This window comes from Grammomys surdaster, unplaced genomic scaffold (genome assembly GCF_004785775.1).
Source record: "Grammomys surdaster isolate TR1022 unplaced genomic scaffold, NIH_TR_1.0 458, whole genome shotgun sequence".
NCBI lineage: Eukaryota > Metazoa > Chordata > Mammalia > Rodentia > Muridae > Grammomys > Grammomys surdaster.
Window position 1 is genome coordinate 499077 of NW_021604877.1, and position 13563 is coordinate 512639.

A 13563-nucleotide genomic window follows, 5' to 3' on the forward strand; every position below is an offset into this window, starting at 1 on the left:
GCCTGTCTTGATGCTCCGCCCAGGCCGCGCCTCCGATTGGCTACAAGCACTTGAGCGGCGGAAGCAGCTGCCTCGCGGGGGACCGGGGTGGGGGCCGGCCGTGAAGATGGCGGCAGTGGTGGAGGTGGAGGTTGGAGGAGGTGCTGTTGCGGAAAGGGAGCTAGATGAGGTAAGAGGAATTGAGAGACAAGAAAGGAAAGACAGCTTGGAAGTGGAGGGAGAGGAAGTGAGAGATGGGAGCCGAAGGTCCTAGTAGAAACGGGAAAGATCTTAAGGAAAGAGGGAGCTGACAGGGGAGGCAGGTTTTCTGTGAGGGAAATCTGAGGGCTTCTGACTCAGGGACCCCGAGGCGTTCATGGTGATGTAGATTGGCAGTAACTTTAAGGGTAGTGATGGAGGTCAGGGCAGAGGCCAGGGAAAGACGTTAAAGATTTTGAGATTATTAGACGGAGGTCCAAGGTAGGGCTCTGGGGCTAAGAGGTAGCATTAATTGGAGGGGCGTGGACTTCTGTATGGCAAGGCCGAGGCTTTCACTGTGGGAAAGGAGCTTGATGTGGAGGTTGAGGACACAATGCTAATATACTAGTATTACAGCTTTTAATTATTTTAGGTAGGAATCATCTTACTTATTCTTATATTGGAAGGTTTGTACATATCGCATGCTCTGTAAAGTTTTGGTCAAGGAATGAATGAATAATTGTGAATGAATGAACAATCATGTAACAGAAACAATCCATTTTGCTCACTGAACAAACATTTTCACTTCTGTGACAGATCCTGAGTTAAGTGTTTGGTACTTAAAATCAAGAGACCTTCCCCTTGTAACATGTACAGTGTAGCTATGGGATAGAAGAGGCATTGCATTATGAGTATTGTGGTGGTTCTCAGAAGAGAGCCAGGGAAAGTTTTCCAGTTGTTGAATGGTTTTCTCCTTCATATTCATTCCCATTCTGTTTCATCCTCCCCTTTCTCGCACCGGTCCCTTCAAGGTGAACTTGAAAAGGTATGAACCCTTTATCTAATAGGCGTTTAACAATCGGGGGTATTGAATTGCTAGTGGTCCTTGAAGGAGACATTGAGCTCGAAAGAAATGAAAAGTACAGAGCTCTGAAGGAAAGTACGAAGGTAAGAAAGATAAGGGACAATCTGAGACCAAGTGGTCAGTGGTAGTTTAGAGTTGCTTTGTGGTTTTCTGCGTGCTAGCATTTGGATAGAGCTAAGACCAGAGGACTAGGAGAGTGAGTAGTGATTGTCAGGGAGAGTCTCTTCCTATGGCTTCGATATAGTTTAGATTGGTGAATAGTTTGAGGCGGGGAGTAGGTTTAGGAAGTAATGGTAGTTACTTGGTATGGTATGAGTCTATACTTTGTCTTTGTTTTCCCTTTCTGGTTGGAAAAAACTGAGAACACAAGACTAACAGGTAACAGGTGGCCTAGTTTCTTACCTGCCAATTGCTAGAGACTAAAGGTGTTTGAATGCTGCTTGGTTGGAAAGGTGAAGTGGTTGTAGAAATAGCCTTTCAAGGCCCCTTTTAGCTTTAAGTTTCTGTGTTTACAGTTGGCAGCTATTAATTGAGGTATTTTGAATAATAAATGAGTATACTGAAATTAAAATTTATGGTTTGTTAGTAATGGCTCTTCTCTGAGATGGTTTCATATATAACTTAATTGAATATTTCTATCCCTATCTAGCTTTTAAATGAATGAGACCCAGACTATGATTTATTCATTTAGCTTTAGTGCAATTACTGGGTAAATTACCCCAGTCTAATTTTCTAATGGCTCAACTGGCTACATCCCCAACTGTGCTCCCCAAATACTTGCTGTTTGAGTCTTCCTAGGTTATTTCTGCTCTGGCAATTTTGGGTACAAGTTCCTGGTCCGTCATGTCTAGTGGAGACCTCCTCTTTCCCCTTCTTCCTTCACTAAGCTCTCTCTCCCTCACCTTTCTCCTTCTCTTCATCCCTACCTGCAACCCCTGCCCAGTAACTCAACCCTGCCTACATTTTCCCTAGTAATTGGCTAACCCTAGTTTTATTTATCCACTAGTTTTAAATCAGGGAGCAAGGTTTACACAGCAAAGGCTGGTGTACATGGGAATTTGCTCACCTTGAGACAGCCAGATCTTGGGGTACAGAATTTAGTATTTGAATACATAGCAGCACTAACCCCAACATTCATATGCCTGACTTTTTGGAAACATGCTGTCACTGAACTCTGACTTTTTCTCTCCCTTTCTCTCTTGTGAGTGCTGAAATTATATGTGTGTGCCGCTGATGCTTGGCTAAGATTTGACTTTTTGCTTCTTCGTGTTTTAAGGATTTAAGCACTCTTAGTAGGATGATACATATTTCAGTGTTAGGTCTACAGGTCAACTTTACATGAAGCCACTAGCATTCGTCCCAGAACCCTCATTGCTTATGTTATTTTCCAAGAAAGAATATATCCTTGTTTTGAGGAAATTCTTTGTGAACTGGTTCTGTTTTTTCCTTATGAGTTTAAGAAAGTAACTTGAGAAGCAGGAAGTTATCATGAAGCTCTAGAAAGAACAAGGTCGCCGGGCAGTGGTGGTGCACGCCTTTAATCCCAGCACTTGGGAGGCAGAGGCAGGCGGATTTCTGAGTTCGCGGCCAGCCTGGTCTACAGAGTGAGTTCCAGGACAGCCAGGGCTACACAGAGAGACCCTGTTTCAAAAAACCAAAAAAAAAAAAAAAAAAGAAAAAGAAAGAAAGAAAGAACGAGGTCTGGCCTGACAGACCTCTGTCTGTGTGCCTTCTACTGATGTCTCCTCTGCTGTTTGTGCTCAGGCTTTCCCTAGTGAATGATAAGGTGACCTATATCATTAATATGTAACTACGGGAATTTATTATATGTCATGCCTTGGGAATTCAAAGGTGAGTTAGTAGACAGGCTCTTTATCAATTTACAGTCCAGTGGATAGATATGCAAATAGCCCATTACAAAGCTGGTATGCAAGTGTTGGAATGAGTGAGAGTGTGTGTGTGTGTGTGAGGGAGAGAGAGAGAGAGAGAGAGAGAGAGAGAGAGAGAGAGAAAGAGAGAGAGAGAAGTGCAGTGAGGCACAAGAAACAAATCTAAAGTTGATTACGGGAAGTCATGATAGAAATGGAAATAGCTGAAAGACTAAAGATTTAACCTACAAAAAAAGCTGTGATTTGCATGTAGACCAGTGTTGCTTTCATCCTGCACTTTCTGTCTGACTGACACCCCTTATTCTGGAGTCCAAGTTGGAAAAGAATAAAGAGAAGGCTGGTTAAGATGGGAGTGATGGACTTTTCTACTTTGGAAGAAGGCACATGCCGTGATTTATTCTTCAGAATATTATGCCTATATTTTCCAAAAATCAGATGTCATTGGTACATATGTAGTTTGGAATAGCAGTTCGACCTTTTGGCCTGGCAAATAACTTCTTCCTTGGAGAGCAAGATAAAAGGCTTAGGGTAGAAACTACTGGTGGAAACAGCACTGTTGATGGAATCTTTAAGACAGCTGCCATTTAAAGTCTTTACCTTGATTTATTACTTACAGTAGCCATGTGCGTTGAGATGCTACTTTGTCTTTTCTTTAAAAAGGATTGATTTTAAACCATGTGTATGTGCATATACATACAAGTGTGTTGGTGTCTGTGGGTCCAGAAGAGGGTGTGAGATTCCTTGGAGCTGGAGTTATAGATGGTTGTGAACTACCCAATGTGGGTGCTGGTCCTCTGCAAGAGCAATATGTGCTCTTAACCACTGAGCTATCTTTCTAACCCCAGCCCTGTTTTTAAATTTTCTTTTGAGATAAGGTTTTGATAGATTTTCCAGGTTGGCCTTAAACTCAGGATCCTCTTGTCTCAATTTCCCAAGCAGCTGGGATTACAAGTGTGCACATCACGCCTGGCAAACTACTCCTTAAAAATTCTTGATTTACTTTACTGATAACAGAGGCAGGCAGATTTCTGGGTTCGAGAGTTCGAGGCCAGCCTGGTCTACAGAGTGAGTTCCAGGACAGCCAGGGCTACACAGAGAAATCCTGTCTCAAAACAAAACAAAACAAAACAAAAAAACCAAAACAAACAAAAAAAACAAAAAAAGAATACTTTACTGATAACTTGACCTTTAATTTACTGATAACTTGATCATGTCAAATTCTTGGTTATAAAGAGTCATCGTTGCCGCAAGTGAATAATTTACATGTTCTGGGCCCTATTTTCTGTCTGTCTGTTTATCTATCTTAAAACAGAGTCTCATGTAGACCAAGCTGGGCCCAGACTCACTATATACCTGAGGATGATCTTGAACTTCTGGTGTTCCTGTATATTGGAAATCTTTCCTTTCTAAGTCTTAACCTGTCCTTTATTGTTCTAGCCTAAAGTTTCCTGGCTTCCAGAACTTTTATGACTTTACCCTCTGCCTTTTGTTATTTTTGTGTTGAGATACACTTGTCTTGAATTCTCCTGCCTCAGCTTCTCGAGTGCTGAGATTACAGGAATGTATTATCATATGCAGCTTTCCCCTGATTTTCATCTTATTCCCAGATTTATTCTTTAGTTTATAAATTTCTTCATCAAATCTTTTTTGTCTGTGTTTTGAGACAGGATCTTGGTCTGAAGCCCTGGCTGCATTGAACTTGACATGTAAACTAAGCTGGTCTTGAACTTTGACCAGTCCTCTGCCTCTGCATGCTGGGATCACAGATGTCACCACACTCAGCTTCTGCATCAAATTTCTGTGTACTAGTCACTATTCTATGCCTCATAGTACGATGGACAAAGTATGATGTTGTCCACAAGGAGTTCACAGACTAGGACTGCTTCAAAGCCTGAAAAGTGGAAGACCATGTCAGTTACTGTGCTCATGGAGTAGGTATAGTTCATGAGAAGTGGCTACATCTTAGCCATTCTTCCCAGCTACTTTAGTAAGACCCCCAAACCCAGGCTGAGATAATTCTGCTCTCTTGCTTTTTCAAAGCAAGAGCAAGTTGCTGTTTTGTTTTTTATGTTTTCCTCCAGTGGGTCTCTCCCTGTAGACATTTGGTAAATGTGCCTTGTTTCCAGGGATCTCTTTCTCTGGGGATTCTTGGTCCAAGCTAGATGGGAGGGATTGAGACACAGGTAACTGAGGTTTAATCTTGGATATCTGCCTGTCTTTGGAATTTCTTATGCATGTAAAATGAATGGTAACATAGTCAAGTAGAAGAAACCACTAGAGGAGGAAGCAGCAGACCCAGATTTCAGAGTAAGAAGACTTGTTTTATTCATAAATGGTAGCTGATAAAAGATGGGTACAAAGCTGTGTTGAGAAGGATTCTGAAGGTAAGGCATGGCAGAAGAGAGTCCTAAGGGAAAACGCTGAAGGCAAAATACTACAGAATGCTTACTCTGGGCCAAGAATTTTTTTTTTTTTTTTTTTTTTTTGAGACAGGGTTCCTCTGTGCAGCCCTGGCTGTCCTGGAACTCACTCTGTAGACCAGGCTGGCCTCACTCAGAAATCCACCTGCCTCTGCCTCCCAAGTGCTGGGATTAAAGGCGTGTGCCACCACTGCCCGGCTGGGCCAAGAATTTTAAACACATTTTCTAATACCTCAGCTTTATACGGTTACTACTCCATTCTATAGATTTGGAAACTGAGGCATACATAGTTTAAGAGACTAACTTAACATCAAGCACACAGGAAAATGACAGAGTTAGCCTTCAAATTCAAGGCCACTGTAGCATCTGTACTCTGAGCTCCTCTGGGCAGTATGAACAATGTCTACTTCTTGTACTGGCCTGCACTACTGTTCCCGTTGTGTTAGTGTGGAACTCATTTCCACAAGGACTTTTCAGTGGTTGTGCTTTTTGTCTTTGTCTCCCACCAATGGCTTTCTCCTTGAAAGCCCTACTTACTCTTTTGTCTCTGGTATCTGGTGTTGAGTATGATTCTATAAATGTCTAAGTGAGCTTTGATTTCAACCTTTTTGTACCTTTATCTGTGAAAGGATAGATTTGGACTCTGTGACCTTTGTGATCTCTTGCAGCTCTGAAGCTGAAAGTGTTTTCAACTTCAATTCCAGTGTTTTACTTTGTGTTTCCTACATGTTCTTCCAGGTACTTACTACATGCTTAGTAAATGTCTGGATGAGTGAAGATGTCATTATTCTTAGTAATGTACACTAACAGTACTGGGATGAGAATAAAAGACTCATGGTGGTGAAAGCATAAACAAAAAGGCTTCTGTGTACCGTCTTGTTTTATGACCTTTGACTTTAGTAATCAGTCTACTCTGCCAGATATCCTCCTATGTTTCTATGGGTTTAAAATGACTCCCAGCTCACCTTTGCTTTTGTTTTGGGGATTTTTTAAAAAATACTTTTATTTATTTATTTATTTATTTATTTGAGTGCACTGTAGCTGTCTTCAGACACACCAGAAGAGGGCATCGGATCTCATTACAAATGGTTGTGAGCCACCATGTGGTTGCTGGGAATTAAACTCAGGACCTCTGGAAGAGCAGTCAGTGCTCATAACTGCTGAGCCATCCTTCCAGCCCATTTTGGGGATTTTTATGTTGCTTTTTTTTTTTTTTTTTTTTTTTTTAACAGAGGCTCTTGCTCTATAGCCTACGCTGACCTCATACTCCTGTTTTAGTTTGTTAGGATTATAGGTATGAGCCACCATGCATGGCTTACTTTTTTAAAAGTAAGTCATCTTTTTGTTTGAATAGCTCATACATTTCTAGAAGGAATTATGATGCCATCTGCTTAGCAAGGAGGGTAGGGGAGAGAAGAAAAAAGATAAAGAGAAATATTTTGATTCCTTGAACTGAGGAACTATCATCTTTGTACCTTTCTCAGGGCCTTGCTCAGAGCTTGGCACATATCAGTGCTTATTGAATAAATGAGAATGCAGGGAGGTATTTATTAAGGGAAAGATAACTGTGTTACAAAGTTAACGGATTTACTTCCTATCTTTGGAATGATTTAGTAGGCCCCACTTCAGTAAGTATCTCTTCACTTCTCCTCTCTGTTTTGTTTTTTTGAGACAGGGTTTCACCTTGTCTGGTCTGGAACTCATGTAGACCAGGCTAGCTTCAGTTCATGTAGATCACCTTCTTCTGCCTCCCAAGTGCCAAGATTAAAGCCATTTGCTACCATACTTGGCATTTTTTCTTGAGATAGGGGTTTCCTTTGTAACCAGACCTTGCCTTGAACTCATTGTGTAGCTCAGGCTAGTCTCCCAAGTACTGAGATTTCAGGCATGTGTCCTGACAGCAGTGTTTTTGCCAGTACTTACTATAAACTGCTTATGAAGCGTTTCTACTTTATTTTAATGTCACATTGTTCCTTGCTAGTAGACTGATTACTATAGACACAGAATCTGAGGGCCTACTGTGTGCCTCCATTGTGCTCACTACAGACATCTATCAGCACTATGTTGTTTCACTCCCTATTAGGCAGAGGACTCTGAGAAGATAGGGCCATATCATTTTTCATGTCTTGCATTCCCAGCACCTACAGTTGTATAGGTGCTGACAGAATTATTATTCAGATCTTTATTGAACTTACATTCTCAATCATTCCTATTAGCCCACGTTGAAATCCATGGTCAGCCTATTCCCTGTCTTTTTTAAAAAAACATAATTTAATTTATATGTATGAGTGATTTGTCTACATCTGTGTCTGTGCACCACTTGCAAGCTGTGCCTGCAAGAGGACAGAAGAGGGCATCAAATTCTCCTGGAACTGGAGTAACAGGCCATGTAGGTGCTGGGAACTGAACCTGGATCTTCTAAGAATAGCAGTCGGTGCTCTTAACTGCTGAGCCATCTCTCCACCCAGCCTATTCCCTCTGATACCTCTACTGTGTTTCTTTAGATTGGTAAGAATTTTAAATTCTGTATAGCTTCAACTTTTTAGTCCTTTTTCACAACTTTCCCCAGATTTTGCTTCTCTGCATCTCTGACTTTTGGGGGGCACAAGCACTTCAGAGAATGCCTTGGAGAACTAAACTAGTCTCAGGACACCTGAGGCTGTTTTGCCTAAAAGCTATTCCTGGGAAACTAACCGAAGAACCAACTAGTGTCTTTTCTCATCTCTATCTTTACTTCTTTATGTTTTCCCTTCTTGAAGTCATTTGTTATCTGTGTTCCTCTGAGGAACATCTGTAGGTAAACACAAACTCATTAGTGCCTTCTAAAGTGCAGCTTTCCCAGGAGGATGCTGGGTCATAGCCATGGGGCTTTTGGCCCTGGGCAGCTGGGGAGAAACCCTGGAAAGGGCTGACTGGCCTCTTTCTCATCATTGTTGGTGTTAGAAATAACTGAATCTGCTCTATTACTCTGAGGCCTTGTATGACATTTTATTCCTTATTTCCCTTAGGATTGCATCCTAAGTCTTCTGAGGTTATCATTTAGTGTTCTGAAAAAACACTTATCTTTTTCCTCCTTATCTAATGATGTCAGTAACACCTATTCTAGTGTTTAATGTGGACCAGGCACTATTATTAGGCCTTAGCTTAATTCTAATTTTTAAAATTAATTAAAATTCTAAATTTTAATTCTATTTCAATAAATTATTCTTCTCATCAAAACCAGCACATAAGTGATTTATTCAAGGCCACACAGCTAGTAAGTAGAGCTGGGATATCAACCTGGTAATGTGGCTCTGATTTCTCAAATTTTATCATCTGTTTATTGTGTATTTAATTGTATCAGGTACTGTTTGGGAGCACTTTAGAGATTATGACAACAACTTTAGAGATTAGATAACAAGGCTATCTTTGAGAGCTTAAAAGGATTTATGGTCAGGCTGCTGAGATGGCTCAGCAGTTAAGAGCACTGACTGCTCCTCCAGAGGTCCTGAGTTCAGTTCCCAACAACCACATGGTGACTCAGATCTGTAATGGGATCCTATGCTCTCTTCTGGTGTGTCTGAGGACAGTGACAGTGTATTCATATACATAAATAAATCTTCTTTAAAAAAGGAGTTATGGTCAAGTAGGGCGAGGAACCCATCAAGTGATAATGTAAGTTGGGGCTAACATGAGGTTGACTTTGAGTGCCAGGCTGAGGAAATTTAGATATATTGTTATTCATCTTTTTAATCTTAAGCTATTTAGTACTAGGTACTGTGCTGGGAACACAAAGAAAAATACAACACAGCTAGTTGCTACCATATAGTATAAGTGTGTGTTGGGTACTGTGATGAACTCTGATGGGGATCCCCAAGTAATTAAAGACTTAATAAATTACGTAGCATGTGTAATGCCTGGGACTCAATCCCTAATACCTTAGGAAAAAGACAGAAAGACAGATAGACATGTACTAGAGAAGATGCCTGAGTTGTGTGTAGTATATGTGTGTATGTATTTATATGTACTTCTGCATGTGTACATACAATTACATATGTGAGTGCATATGTGTGTGGGTCATGTGTTAACACTGAGTGTATTTCTCTATTGCTCATGTGTTTGAGGCAGGATTTTTCGCTGAACTCTGAGTTATCTAATTGGTTAGACTGACTGACTGGAGAGCGATGGGGGTCTGTCTGCCTGTCTCCCTCCCCTCACTCTGAAGTGAGAGTGTTACAGATAAACCACCACACCTAGCGTCTGTGTGTGTTCTGGGGTCTACACCTAGGTCTTCCTCAGGCTTGCACAGCAGCTACTGTACCAGTCGAGCTATTCTCTGGTCTCGGATTTAGTTCTTTTTCTTTTCTCTCCTCTCCCTTTTATTTTTTTTTTTTTAAATTTTTAAGACTGATGGGCTGGAGAGATGGCTCAGCAGTTATGAGTATTAGCTGAGTTCAATTCTCAGCAACCACATGTTAGCTCACAACCATCTATTAACCGTAGTGCTAGGGAATCCAGTGCCCTCTCTGGCATGTAGATGAACATGCAGACAGAGTACTCATATACATAAAATACATAAGTAAATCTTAAAAGGGAGGACTGGCTGTTTTTTGTTTGTTTGTTTGAAGACAGGGTCTCACTGTGTAACTCTGACTGTCCTAGAATTCAACTTTGTAGACCAGGTTGGCCTCAAACTCAGAGAAATCTGCCTGCTTCTGCTCCACAAGTGCTGGATTAAAAATGTATGCCATCCAGCCTGGCTTCTTTCTCCTCTTTTCTTCTCTTCCTCCTCCTCTTCTTCCTCTTCTTTTCTTTCTCTTCCTTTTCTTTCTTTTCCTTCTCCTCTTCCTCTTCAAGATTTTTAAAAATTATTTTTGGGGAATGGAGAGATGGCTTAGGGTTTAGAGCACTTGTTGCTCTTGGAGGGGACTCAGGTTTGATTCCCAGCACTTACATGTAAATAAAACATTCATATATATATAAAATGAAATAAATAATAAAAGATTTATTGCTTTTATTTCATATGAATCTTTGCTTTCGTGTATGTACATGTACCATGTGAGTGCCTGGTACCTGTGGAGGCCCAGAGATCACTTGGAACTGTGGTTACAGATAATTGTGAACTGCCATATCGGTGTTGTGAACAGTATAGATCCTCTTCAAGAGTAGCCAGTGCACTTAATCACTGAGCTATCTCTAGAGTCATCCTAATTTAGTTCTTAAGGGTTGTTCATCTTTGCAAACTCAGTGTGGTGGCACATTCCTATAATTCTAGCACCGGGAGGCAAAAGCAAATTTTTGCCACAAATCCAAGGCCAGCCTAAGCTACATAGTGAGTTTCAGGCCAGCCAGGATTACATAGGGGAAACCTTTTGGTGAATACCTTTAATTCCAGCACTTGGGAGATACAGGCAGGCTGGTCTTCAGAGCGGTTCCAGGATGGCCAGGGCTACACAGAGAAATCTTGTCTCAGAGAAAACAAAAGCAAGCAAACAAAAACCAAAACAACTGTAAGGGGAAAACGAAGACTGTTTTAGTTCAATAGATATTTAAAGTGTGTGAGATGTGTTAAGAGTAGTGCAGCAGAATGAACAGGTATGTAAAGTCTTTCATGTATTAAACATCATGGGATACTCTGGGAACTTCTACAAGTTCTGTATGAATGGAGATAGGTTAAATGTAAGGGAATAGCAGTGAGGGATGGGATTGGAGAGGCCTCCTCAATATCATGTTAGGAAAACACTGGGAATTTAGAGCAGGGGAGTAACATTTTTAGATATATGTCTTGGTAGCTGGAAGTAGTGCATAAGTTAATTTTGGAGGGATCAGGGTTAGGGGAAGGAGAAGAAATCAATTAAGAACATTCTATGGTAGTTTAGGCAAGATGATTAAAAACCCAAGCTTAAGCAAAGGCAGTGAGGACAGGGAACAAACAGGAATCAGGTGTGAAAATACTACATAGCTGTGCTTCCGTCTCTCTGTGTTTTGGCCTTCATGTCCTTTGCCTAACACATTCACTAAGCATTTATTTTTTTGTAAATTTTAAGATTGTGTACATATCAGTGTCTTTTTTTGTATAGTTAACACACTACCGAATGTGTCTTTAGATAGCCCTGTCCTGGTGGTATTTTCAATAGCCACTAACCTTGCCTGGTACAGTCTGGGGGTTGTAAATTGGCATGGAAATTTAAAGCAGGTTCTTGTTGGTGCACAGCACAAATTAGTTATATATGGGGACAGTAGTTTGGTTTTTGTTTTTCTTTTCTTTTGGTTTTATTTTTGGGTTTTTTTTTTTTCCATTTTCAGTTGTCTCTGATGCAGCTTATACGAAGATAATTGTTGTTCTGTTAACTGAATACCACTCTGTAATTGCAAAAAAAAAAAAATTGCGGCTGTTTTGTTGACATTCTGAATGCTTCTAAGTAAATACAATTTTTTTTATTAGAAAAAAAAAGATTGTGTACATATGTGACTCCACATTTATTATTGTTGTGGTGGTTGTTATCATCATTTTGAGACAAGGTTTCATTGAGTGTAGAGCTTGCCATTTCAGTTAGGCAAGCTGGCCTGTGTGTCTAGGATCTGCTCGTCTCTGTCCCCTGGTGCTGGGGTTACAGATGCACATTATCAAACCCTAACTTTATATGCATTCAAGAGATTGGAGCTTAGGGCCTCATGCTTTTACTCTATCCTCTGAGTCACCGCCCCCAGCTCCTATTCTTCAATTTTGAGACAATGTCTTACTATGTAGCTCAGCTTGACCGTGAACCTGTGATCTCCTCCACGAGTTTCTAGAGTACTGAGATGATTGGCATACGTATAAGTATGTAATTCAAGTTGTTCAGTAGTTCTTTGCTTTTTCACAAGCAGGCTCTGTGTTACTTATTATTGGATTTGTCCTGGTAAGTCCATTACAAGTTGAAAATAGAAACTAAAAATGTATTTAATATACTTGATCTACAGTTGCCAACCTAGCATCCTGTAGAGTATAAGTTGTTTACCCTTGTGCTCTTGTTATTGACTGAAGTTGGGCTTGCTGCCATAGATGCATCACAAAGGGGCTGGCAAGGTGACTCAGTGGGCAAAGGTGCTTGGTGCCAAGACTGCTGACCTGAGTTTAGTTCCTGGGACCCATAAAGGAAGGAGTGAACCAATTTACATGTCATATCCGCACGTGCCATGGCACATGTATGCACACACATACAAATTTTAATAAATTTTTAAAAAAGATTTATTTTATGTATATGAATACACTGTCACTGTCTTCAGACATACCAGAAGAGGGCATCAGATCCCATTACAAAGGATTGTGAGAGTGTGGTTGCTGGAAATTGAACTCAGGACCTCTGGAAGAGCAGCCAATGCTCTTAACCACTGAGCCATCTCTCCAGTTCCATAAAAATAATTTTAAAAGAGAGTATTATATTACATATAATTAGCTCAAGAAATGATTGAAATTTGAGGTTCGAATGCATGTGCTTTTGCATCATCATAAAGTAATAATGTACATCACGGATTGTATTAGTTAATTTTTGTTGCTATGATAAAGCACCATTGATCAAGGCAACTTATAAAAAGAAAGAGTTTATTTTGACTTATGGTTAAAGGGATGGAATTCATAATGGCAGGACAGAGGCAGCAGGCAGACATGGTAGTTAGAGCAGGATGCTGAGAACTTACATCTTGAACCATGAGCACAAAGCAGAGAGCTTGAACTGCAACTGCGGTAGGGCGAGGCCTTAAGCTCTCAAAGCCCACCCCTTGTAACATAGTTTCTCCAACAAGGCAACACCTCCCAAGCCTCCCCACACTGCCCGATCAACTGGAAAACAAGTATTCCAAATGCCTTACACGATGAAGAGCATTTCTCATTCAAACCAACACAGGGATCATCTCTTTAAATCAAGCTTTTTTTTTTTTTTTGGTCTAGTAATTTAGCAATGAACAAATAGCCAGGGGAAACTAGATAATGAACTAGTAACAGGATAATTCCAGATGGTGACAGTGCTTTGAGAAAAGTAGAGTAATATGTAAAGGTCATCGGAGGGAAAGGGCTGCTTTAAATACGGTGCTGATGAAGAGTCCCTGAAGAAGTGATACTGAACCAAGACTAGGGTGGTTACAGTTTCACGATAGAAGCAGATATATTTCAAGTGAAGGGAGAATAAATATAAACTGGTAGGAATGAGCTACATATCGCCTGTAATCATAAAAGAAACCCCGTGAGTAGGCC

General features: G+C 40.6%; 1 protein-coding gene across 2 annotated transcripts in view; it reads left to right on the forward strand.

Annotated features, from left to right (window-relative positions):
* Window positions 1–71: 71 nt before the first annotated feature.
* Window positions 72–13563, forward strand: part of Rnf121 (ring finger protein 121) — a 60131-nt gene continuing 46639 nt past the window's right edge. Inside the window, exon 1 of one of the 2 annotated variants that reach the window (XM_028781507.1) lies at window positions 72–169. Coding sequence is in view for 1 of the 2 variants with exons in the window: in XM_028781506.1 (XP_028637339.1) it covers window positions 107–169 (63 nt within the window). In the remaining variant the exon portion in view is untranslated. The remainder of the gene's footprint in view (window positions 170–13563) is intronic. The other variant, XM_028781506.1, reaches the window with a different exon arrangement.